We start from the raw sequence: 10933 nt of genomic DNA, 5'->3' as shown, positions 1-10933 counted from the left end.
AAGAGACACAGAGACACAGCAGAGAGAAAAGACCAAATGTTTTATTTTGCACACCACATCCAGGCACAGAGGTACAGAAAAGCGAGACTTCCTTGTTAACCAGTGTCCGATTTTTCCCCCTTTTCATTCTGTTTTTCTACATAGCTTTTGCAGTTACTTGTGTTGCTGGGGGAGAGGGGGTTAAACCACCCCCCATGTTCCCTGATCAACAATTTGTGAAACAAGCACATTTATGCTTAAGTGTAACTTATCCCTGGGATTTCTAGACTAAACAACTAAGCCTAGATTTTCACCATTCCATCTGGTCCTGCATTTGACTTTTCAAAGAGTGTCAGGATTTGCATTCACAACTAGAACAAGCCTGCTTTTCAACTAACGTCGGCACATGTGAAAACACAGCAGAGTTTTGGAGAAATTATTCACAGTATCTCTCTCCTTACATGGCAGGAAGAAGGAATTTTCCCCCTTCTTCTGCTCTCCCTTCCCCCCCCCCCCATACATTTTTCTGGTTTTCTATCACAGGCAGATCTGAGAGTTGGTGGAAAACCACAGCAAAACAGTCAAGGTCGGTCTCTCCAGCATATGCTCTCTGTTTATTTTAAAAGCTGGGGAAATTTCATGAAAGGAAGGCGGTCAGCAACAGAGTCAGAAGAAGCGAGGGGACGAGATGCACGGTAAGGCTCCGGGGCGCCCCTGATTTCCCTGAAGGGCCTGGTGGAAAGAGAAGGCACGTCAGTGGGTCAGCAGCAAGTGGGGGATTGCAGAAACTCGTTTCCATCCATCGGGGGGCTGAGGGTCCCCATTGGGGCAGGCGTCTCCTACACTACTGATCTGCAAAATAAATACACACATGAAAACCAGCTCCATCTTGCCTCTGTGCTTGGACACAGGGCATTCATATTTTTTAGGAACGCTGTTCACGTAGCTGGGCTGTTCTTGCCTTAAGAAAACCTGACGACTCAATCGCTCCCTGGTCTAATGGAAGAGAGGGGTGCCGACAACGACAGCCAAGAAGAAGAGCAAAACTCAGTCACAGTCCACCCCTCATTTCAGACCTGATGGCTTCTGTCCAAACCCACTGACCAGGTCTGCCAATATCCCCTGCCCCAGAATCCCCCTCCTCCTCCGTTTTCTCCAGTGGTTTCTGAAGGGCAAGGATTACCTGTGCCCAAGAAGCGAGCTAGTTCCCTTCTCCCTTACAGGAGAGAAAGGCGGGGTATAAATCCAAATCCGTCTCCTACTCTTCTTCCATAGAGGAGAAACATGGCAAATGTAAATGGAGGAGAAAAAAATTAAAGCCATTGTATTGTCGAAGGAATACAATCCTCTGAAGATGCCAGCCACAGATGCAGGCGAAACGTCAGGAGAGAATGCTGCTAGAACATGGCCATACAGCCCGGAAACCACACAGCACCCAAATTAAAGCCATGCTCAGAGATCTTTGCTGGGAAGGATTTCATAAAGCTGAGGCTGTCTGCCTCCCTCTGGCAAGAAATGTTAGGGTAAAACATGGGACTAAAACACTGCCCTGAACTAGCTGGATTAAAAATTATGGGGAATAAATAAATACTTCCTGTTTCTTGCATGGCAGGGGGTTGGACTTGATGGCCCTTATGGTCTCTTCCAACTCTACGATTCTACGATTCTTACGTTGGAGCGCGCTTATTGTACCCCTGTCCCCAAAAACAAACACTGGTTTTCTTACTGTTGTATCTGGGTGTGATATTTATGTATCCTTCGGGTGTCCCCCCAGTGAACCCCAGGCCCAGTTTATCCAGCTCCGATTGCTTCTGTCTGACGATCCAGTCTTTGATGCACAGATTGTTTTCCTGCTCCTTCAGATCCTGTAGGTTTCTGCCCAACAAACCCTTGACCACAGACGGCGTTAGTTTCTAGGGGTGGAGCAAAAGAGAAGAGGTTACAAGTTTAGAGTGTCCAGGTGTTGCGCTGCCACAACTTTTGCGCGCTCTGACACTTGAGTTCCCAACAGGAGGGAGCAGGTGCATTGGAATTATCGTGGAATTCGAAACTCCCAATTCTGACCATTTTGAAGTCCGAAACAAACTGGATTTTGTACTCATAGTCGTATCTGGCTAAAGAGAGGATCCCACACGTACCACAATGACGTCCTTCCTCAGCTTCATAAATGTGTCAATGTCCATGTTTACTTTATCTTTGCTGAGCGCCTTCAGATCTTCCCACGGAGCCCCTCCTGCAGGGAAGGGGCAGAGAAAAATGCGAGCGTTACCCTTCAGCAGCCTTCCAGTTTGAAAGCGGTCTGCATACCCCCTACATTTCAATTTTTCTCTAGTAATGTGAAGTCTTTACACACAGAGAGATTTGTACTTGTCAAGGGTTTCTTCCCTGGGACTTTATCCACACTGCAAGTATTTTGGCTGTGGGGGCTAACCTTTCCAAAAGCAATTGAAAGGACAAAATCCTGCCAGCTACAAATGGATTGCCCCCAGAACCCTGCAGTTTTTTTAAGACTCAAGGAAAAGGAACTTTGAGATCTGATTCCTCTTCAGGTTCTGAACAATAGTGATTTTCTGTTTGGAGAATAACTTTATTTTTCCAGGCGATGCTTCTACTTACCTAAATATGGCTTGATGCCTTTGTAATATTCAGGGATGTTGTGTTTGTCAGAGAAAGCCCGCTTGGCTATGGGATACAGGGCATCTTGGGTGGTTTGGTTGCAGTTGGAAAGGTTTAGGGGTTTAGCCTCTCTGCCGAAAAAGGACAAGGGGATGAAGAAAGGAGATCAGCAGATCCGTCCGTAATCTCAACTCCTTCCCTTGGTCGAAGCCCTCTTAATTTTATGTCATCCAGAAAAAGCTTCCTATAGACTGTTACAAGCAAGGACGAACGCTGCCCACAACCTGAGTTTGTGATGTCCAAGCAAAACAACCAGCCTCCGGACTCAGGTCCTCAGCAGAGCTGCCCAGGAAAATCCAGATGTCATCCTGGGCTGAAACATGGTTGAGGCTTGAGCGACATTCTTGGCTTTGGTGACTTGTTGGCGTGTGCTTTCTCGGTGACCTTCCTCTATGGTCCCTCAAGACCTAACACTCTAATTGTGCAATGAAATTAATACATGCAGGGATGTGTTATGCATTATTGTGAACAGAATAAAATGCCCTCTGTGCTCTAGGATCTCAACTGTGCCTTGGAGACCAGACTTTGATCCAGATTTCTATGGGTGGCTTAAGTTGAAACAAGATTCTGCAACTCAATGTATTGCCAAAGTCTTTCACAGCCAGAATCAACTGGCTGTTGTGGGTTTTCTGGGTTGTGTGGCCAACGTGGTCTGGTAGTTTTTGCTCCTAATGTTTTGCCCGCATCTATGGCTGGCATCTTCAGAGGCACGTCACGGTAAGATACCATGGAGAGAAACACGTCTGTGACATGCCTCTGTCAAAAGCTATCAGACCACGGCCACAAAGCCTGAAAAACCTACACTTGCTAGATTCTACAACTATTTGGTATTTGGTAAATATTTCCTTTTCAGGCTTTTAGTTGGAGGGATTCCTTGCAATTACTGCAACCCCCTGTCAAGTGGACCCTTCACTTATCCTTTGGACCTTGGCCAATCTGAAACAGATATTGCAGAGCCAAAGGTATCCCTCATTGGGACTAGGTAAAATGTTCAGGTGAAGGGAATTTTCTTCTAGTTCCCCACTGCGCAGTTGACATTGGAACTCTGGAACACAGAATCCAAGTGTTTGCGTTATCACCAACCCCCTTTTTGGGGGGAGCCGGGGGGAGTGTGAGTGTGAGATTTCAGTGAAGATGTTCTCTAAGTTGTTGTCTCTGCAACGAGACTAAAGGTGTGCAAGGGATTCACTCACCTGATTGCGTTTTCATCAATCTTTTTAAGCTGATCTGGATTCAAGAGGCAGATGTCTTTGGCATCAATCCCATTCAATGAGCCCCCAGAAGTGATGTACTGAGCAATTATGTCAGCAGCCTAAAAGAAATAATTTCAAAGTCCAAAGACAGCCTGCAAGCCCTGAAGGAGGCCACACCACACCACACCACACCACACCACACCACACCACACCACACCACACCACACCACACCACACCACACCACACCAAAGAGGCCGGGTCCTCCTCAGGGACGAGCTAACTCAGAGCTCAGAAGAGAGTAATTTGGACATTATGGGATGTTTGGCAGAACTGCCATAGCCTGAACCCCTTTTGGGAATATTATGAGACCTTTTCATAGTACGGTGGGAAAATGTGAAAGGGGGAGGAGCTAGACAGTGACTGACAGGACAAATTTGCATAGCTATTTGATACATGGGAGATTTCGGCAAGCGGAAGGAGTCTGGTGAACAATTCATCCTGCCTCCCGTCATTTACTGAAGCATTTCCAAAACTGGTTCTTCAAAACTCGGACCCGTCATTTTGGTGGGTCCTAATCTAAAGGTATGGCATGCTGGTTTATTTTGGCAGTTTGTCCATAGGGGGGGGGGGGTGTCCCTGTCTAAAGCTGAGGGAAAGTAAGAAAAGGAAATAAACCTGGGGAAGAAGAAAAGCAGGTTGGTGCTCCCAAAGGCATCAAAGTTTTAAAAGCAAAATGTCCGCTCTGCCCTTCCTTACCTGTTCAGGCAAAACACCTTCAGCGCCAAGCAATGAAGCAAGCGTTTCTGTTGAATTTAACTTCCACTTTTTAATGTCCTCTGGACGCATTAAATACATGAAACCTCCAATGTTGCGGAGCACTGGATCCGGGTATCCAGTCTTGGAGAATTCACAAGTAAAACAAAATATTAGTGAATGCCACACTACACAACACCGCTGCCACACACACAATCCCAGTTCCCAGGAGGATGGGAAGACAATTTTTTTTCCTTGTTATTATTCTCAGGTTAATTGGTTGATTCTGTTCTCATTGTGGTTCTTACTATCTTATTTTGCTCTATTATGTTATTGCAATTATTATGTGATTATATTATACCACTTTGTTGTCCTAGATGGATTGTTAGGAATGTTTTTATTATTATGCATTTGTATGTTATGCTGTTCTGATGGTTGTTTTGATATACTTTATGTAACCCACCTTGAGTCCCAGTGAGAAAGGCGGACTATAAACAAAGGAATATCAGTCCTTTTTGTGCCTCTGATTTCGGGGCAATCTCGGCTGGAATTCAGCCCGATTTCCATGTCTCTCTTGGCCCCGATGCAGATCAGTCTCTTCCCTACCTGATCCAGCTTTTCCTTCAACACAGGCAACCGGTCATCAGGGAAGGGGTAGTAGGAGATGGCGTCCAGATTCCTTTTAAGGACTTCTTCTCCCAAACATGCACGCAAGTCCTTGGGGGAGTATTCTAACAGCTCAAAATCATCTTGTGCTATTTCATCTGTCACGGTTTTGTTGGGTGGGCACGGTGGATCTGCAGGGACAAGACCCAGAAGTCACCTACAGTCAGAGAATGTCCGCATCTCAGTGGCCAGTGTCAGGTTGCCAAATCCAGTTTGGGAAAGACCTGGAGATGTTTGGTGTGGAGCATTGGAAGGGCAGGGTTTGGGGAGGGGAGGGATCTCAGCAGGCCACACAGGCCACCCCCAAAGTAGCCATTCCCTCCCAGGCAAACTGATCTCTGTCATCCGCCGATCGGATCTGGCAAGCCTAGACCTTCAGCAGAAAGACGTGCACCTAAGCTCACCTTTCATGCTATTCTACAACCTGGAGTAGTTGCGCAAATGATTCAAAGCTGCATTAATTACTCTTGTTTTGCAAGGTCCACTGATCTCAGCCACATGGAACTAACAGCTACATGTTTAAAAGCAGCCATCTCAGCAGCACACTTATTTAGTTATTTAATTTGCAGCCTGCACCTTTCTCCCCAAGGGGGACTCAAACCAGATTGCATCGTTCTCCTCTGTTTTATCCTCACAACACCCATGTGAGGTAGGTTAAGTTGAGTCTGGCCTAAGGCCGCCCAGTGAGTTTCTGTGACAGAATGGGGATTCGAACCTGCCTTTTCCAGATCCTAGTCTGATACTCTTAACCTCCACCCCCCACTGGCTGCCACTCGGTGTGATGTTGGGATGTTCACAGATAGATCTTTCTAGGTAAACAGCAGACAGGAAGGTCCCCAATATAAATTGAGGCAGTGAGATGGGGTGGGGGCTACACTAACTCCCCTCTCCCAACCTGTTATTAGCCCCAGAAAGGGAAAGGGCCTCTTGGCAGGCTGGGTTGAGTCGAGTGCCTGGTTTGGCTCGGCGCAGGGGAGAAAAGGTTGGATCCTCTCTTTCCCACTGCACTGTAGGGCCCTGTTTCAAGTATTACACAGTTGCTATTGCCCTTTGGAAAATGCTGCCAAGATCTTGCCACAGAAGAGCAGAGTTTGACCTTGGCGTACCTGCAGAACGTCTGAGCCTGGCAAAGGGGTGGGTCTTCACTGAGGCCGCCAGGTCTTTTCTCAGCAGGCAGGAGGCATCTCGGAAGCACTTCAGCCAGGCCCCCGGGGCACTCTGGAAAAGGAAAAGCTGTCCGCATCACCTGCGCCACGTGGCAGTTCTGAGAAATCTTGTACCACCCTGTGAGGCAGGATAGGCTGTTCCCTCCCATATTTGGCAACCTCTGAATAGTCTGATGGGGACAAGGAAAGCATTTTGGCCCCTTCCGCACGTGCAGAATAACGCACTTTCAGTCCACTTCCACAATTGTTTGCAAGTGGATTTTGCTATCCAGGGAGCAGCAGTGGCGTAGGAGGTTAAGAGCTCATGTATCTAATCTGGAGGAACCAGGTTTGATTCCCAGGTCTGCCGCCTGAGCTGTGGAGGCTTGTCTGGGGAATTCAGATTAGCCTGTGCACTCCCACACACGCCACCTGGGTGACCTTGGGCTAGTCACAGCTTCTCGGAGCGCTCTCAGCCTCACCCACCTCACAGGGTGTTTGTTGTGAGGGGGGAAGGGCAAGGAGATTGTCAGCCCCTTTGAGTCTCCTGCAGGAGAGAAAGGGGGGGATATAAATCCAAACTCTTCTTCTTCTAAAATCCAGTGGATTGAAAGTGGATTGAAAGTGCATTATTCTGCATGTGCAGAAGGGCCCTCAGTCTCCAAGTGGAATACTACAAAAGTAGGCAGGCTTACAATTGCCAGCTCCGGGAGATTTGGGCAGGTGGAGCTTGTGGGGGGTGGACTTTGGGAGGGGGAGGGTGTAATGCCACAGGGCCCCTCCCTCCAAAGCAGCCTCCCCCCCCCCCCCCAGAGGATCTGATCTCTCTACCATACGGAGTTGTAATTCCAGGAGAGCACCAGCCATGGGTGCAGTTATTATTACAATATCCCACCTGGAGATCAGCAACACTTGGCAGGTTAAACAGATGCCCTTTGTTTTTCAACTGTGAAATATTCTGTTGGGTATTTTTCAGATAAAGAGAACCAACAAATACAAACACTTGATAATTAACACAGGGCACCTCCTAAAGGCAACGGACTCGGGGAACATGCAACACATTCTAAAACATGACCAAACCTGCTGAAACCCAGGGACAAAAGTCACAGTTTTACTCATACCTGTCAGGAATTTCTGCTTTCTTATTTAAAAAACAACAACAGCCAACAACTTGGTTTTGGTTGCATAAGGTAAGCTGTTACCCTAGTTACACAAAAGCTTGCGTTTGTGTATTTGGTATTGGGAAAAGAGAGAAGGCTGACCCTGTCAGAGGCTTCTGTTTAGAGTAGACCAGGGGTAGGGAACCTGCGGCTCTTCTGCCCTTGCACTGCGGCTCCATGAGCCGAGCCACTGGCCCCATCCTTGCCTGCCCTGCAGGCAGCAGGGCGGACACATCCATGCGCTTCTCAGAATGAGCGGAGTAAAAGGTAAAAAAAACCCCAATATATACAGTGTTATCTTTATTTTAAATGTCAAAAATTATTTGTGGCTCCAAGTATTTTCTTTTCCCATGGAAAACGGTTCCAAATGGCTCTTTGAGTGTTAAAGGTTCCCTACCCCTGGAGTAGACCATTTGAAGCAACTTTATATTGAATGAAATCCTTGGTCTATCCAGGTCAGTATTGCCTTCCAGACCGGCAGCTGCCGTCCAGGGTCTCAGGCAAAGATTTCACATCACCTAATGGCTGTCCAGGGTCTCTCACCCAATGGCTGGTCCTCTTAACGGGAGGTGCCGGGGACTGAACCTGGAATTTTCTGCCAAGCAGATACTCTGCCACTGAGCCACACCCCCTCCCCTCTTTGGTATATTGGATATAGAAGGGAGACCTCCAAAGACCCCCAGAGGGACAGAGGGAGGCGGGCGTGAGAAGGGGGAACTCAACAAACATGCACAGACAAAAGTACTTCTCACCAGCACTGTCTTCTCAGACTCAGAGACGGTGGATGCTATCCAGCCTAGAAGACAAAGGGTTTTCTATGAGATTTCAAGGGGGGGGGGGGGCAACAGATGCTTAGCCCCAGTGTGACTATAATTTGGCTAAAAGCGGAATGCCATCTGCACCGCCCCAAAGGTAGTCGCAGGAGCATGCCCTGCTCCTCAGCTTGCAATTTCTGGTTTTCAGACGTGATTTAAATGCTGTGATAGGCTAAGCTGAGTCACACATAAAGAGCATGTGCAGAGTGCTTTCGGTCACCAACAGCTGGCGCTGAGAGATGAGAAGAGCTCTGCTAGTTCTCTGCATTGCCAACAGCTTTGGGAACCTTGCATTTCAGAAATGACTGGATGGACCACCTACTTCTTGATTTCAAGCCCCTCCTCCCCTCCTCCGGGGCCACAAGCAATCTGGCAACCCTGATCTCAAACTATCGCAACAAGCTTTGGCAATTCTGCTGCTCTTCAGGGTGTTTCTCTGCACTGTTTACACACAGTCCTCTGCTGTCAGGTGCCCTAGGCAGAGCGGGTGGCGGCATGTCCTTCGGTATTTGCCAGACTGGTCTCTTTATATGTTTCTTTGGTGCCAGGATTTTTCCCAATATTTCCTTGAACTGTAGCATTGCAAGGACCATAGAACTATCTCATTGCTAGCCACGCTGACAGGACACATTTGGCTGATAGTGCATTGAACCCCTTGTTTGATTTTGCAAACTTTTTCGGGGGGGATGTTGCTGATTTTCTTCTAGTTGCCAGGGATAAAACAGGAGTCAGGAAATATGTTCTGTGCCTTAAAGCCTTCATCCCCAGCAGGGATCCAACGTGGACTAAATCATTCTTCTTTCCTCCATTTATCATCACAATAACTCTGACAGGCAGGCCAAGTATGTGTGGCTGGCCCACGGTCATGCAGTCACTTTGAGGCAGGGCCTTGGACCCCCCTACCAGCCTCTGATTAAAACTCTTTCTTCAAGATTCTTTGGATGTCTTGTCCAAACCCACCCCCTTTCTTTGTTGTGGGTTTTCCGGGCTGCGTGGTCGTGGTCTGGTAGATCTTGTTCCTAACATTTCGCCTGCATCTGTGGCTGGCATCTTCAGAGGTGTATCACAGAGAGAAGTGTGTTACACACTGTGTCAAGTCACACACTTCTCTCTGCAATTCACCTTTGAAGATGCCGGCCACAGAAGCGGGCAAAACATTTGGAACAAGATCTACCAGACCACGGCCACGAAGCCCAGGAAACCCACAACAACCAGTTGAATCTGGCCATGAAAGCCTTCGACAATACATCACACCCTCTTTTGATGAAACTCAGGGGCATAATAAGGGATGTGGTGGGATTTCACCTGATTTTGGTAAATTTTACTGCTATCCAAACTACATTCTCTTCTCTCAACCTGGTTCCAAATCCTCTGCAACAATTTGCAATAGACAAATTTTGTTTGCAGTCAATAACAACTGTACTTACCAGCCAGAAGCAAGCAACTGAGGACTTTGTAGGACGAGAACATTATTCCAAACAGATCCCGTCCCATGACTAGCACTAGGTATGCCAGGGGAAAAAAATGACAAAGAACAGAATCAAACTGATTGCCTGCAATATATTTTTTTTAAGATTCGCTGATCTGCAAAAGAGCAGGAAATGCATTTAGAAGATGCAAAAGTCAAAGCTGTCAAAATTAGGCAAAAAAAGGAAAAAGAGAGAGCCTTGCAAACATAAATTATCAGGAAACCGCGGGTGCCATAAAGAACTCCGTAAGTATTTGCTTGGTGGAACCTTAATGCTAGTTATTCCGCGAGATCTATTATTAGAAAGCATAGCCACGCTCATAACGAAGATATCGTCATGTGATCTTAGCCTTTTTCCTCAGCAAAATGAGTACTTTTGCACTTTAAAGATTAACAGGCTGATGTCAACAGGATCTGGCGCAGGCTACAGCGGAAGGCTGGGCGTTTATATGGCGCTTCAGCTAACGAAGTAATCAGAGCGAAGCCGTGGATGGGCATCTACCATTTAAGATGCAGATCAAATAAAGAGAAGCCAGCAATGTTAGCCCCAAAGGCCCCTGTGGGGTGGGGAAGAATGCACAGAAAAGGAGCATTTTTCCCCCCAAGCCTGGTACATACCGTTCTCTCCTCCTGGAGTTTAGGGCTGACAGCTCAGGCAGAGCGCGGCTGCTTTTCACTGCAAAGGGGCAGGGTGTGGCCCTTCTGGATCGAAGCGCTTCATCTGAAACGACAGGGCAGATTTCAAGTGCCCGGCCACTCCTTGTGCTTGTGGAAATGAACAAAAAACACAGCCTGGCAGCCCAGCTGGGTGGCATTTTTGTGTACATGTTAATTCTCACCGTACCTGAGTCACAGCAAACTGATGGTGAAGGCCCAGTCCACCAAACCGAGGTTAAGAAATGATAAATAGGTTAATTGGAGCCTGATCTCGTGCAGCATCTGATCCAAGCGGTTGAAAAAGAGAGGCCAAAATCAAGCTGGGATCACTTCTGGGTAGCGGAACCTGTTGCAAAGAGTTTTGGAGGATCCGAATTTGCATGCACCAACCTCTCTCTTTCTTCCGTTTCTCCATTTCCA

The 10933-nt window shown here is 47.4% G+C and overlaps 1 protein-coding gene across 2 annotated transcripts; it reads right to left on the bottom strand.

Moving 5' to 3' along the window:
* Positions 1-23: 23 nt before the first annotated feature.
* On the bottom strand, positions 24-10558 carry MSLN (mesothelin). Of its 2 annotated transcripts, none has more exons than XM_048492400.1 (11): positions 10475-10558; positions 9816-9890; positions 8326-8369; positions 6375-6486; positions 5209-5399; positions 4606-4746; positions 3849-3967; positions 2596-2726; positions 2118-2212; positions 1706-1892; positions 24-831 (listed from the first exon to the last, which is right to left on the bottom strand). In XM_048492400.1, exons 2-11 carry the CDS (start codon positions 9880-9882, stop codon positions 824-826), a joined length of 1095 nt encoding a protein of 364 aa, XP_048348357.1. In that variant the 5' UTR covers positions 9883-9890; positions 10475-10558; the 3' UTR covers positions 24-823. The 2 variants fall into 2 exon arrangements, with proteins under 2 accessions (XP_048348357.1, XP_048348356.1); XM_048492399.1 differs by having other exon boundaries at positions 24-711.
* Between the last annotated feature and the right edge of the window lie 375 nt (positions 10559-10933).

This window comes from Sphaerodactylus townsendi, linkage group LG04 (genome assembly GCF_021028975.2).
Source record: "Sphaerodactylus townsendi isolate TG3544 linkage group LG04, MPM_Stown_v2.3, whole genome shotgun sequence".
Lineage (NCBI taxonomy): Eukaryota > Metazoa > Chordata > Lepidosauria > Squamata > Sphaerodactylidae > Sphaerodactylus > Sphaerodactylus townsendi.
The sequence above is the reverse complement of the archived record's forward strand: the minus strand, read 5'-3'. Positions and strand labels throughout refer to the sequence as shown.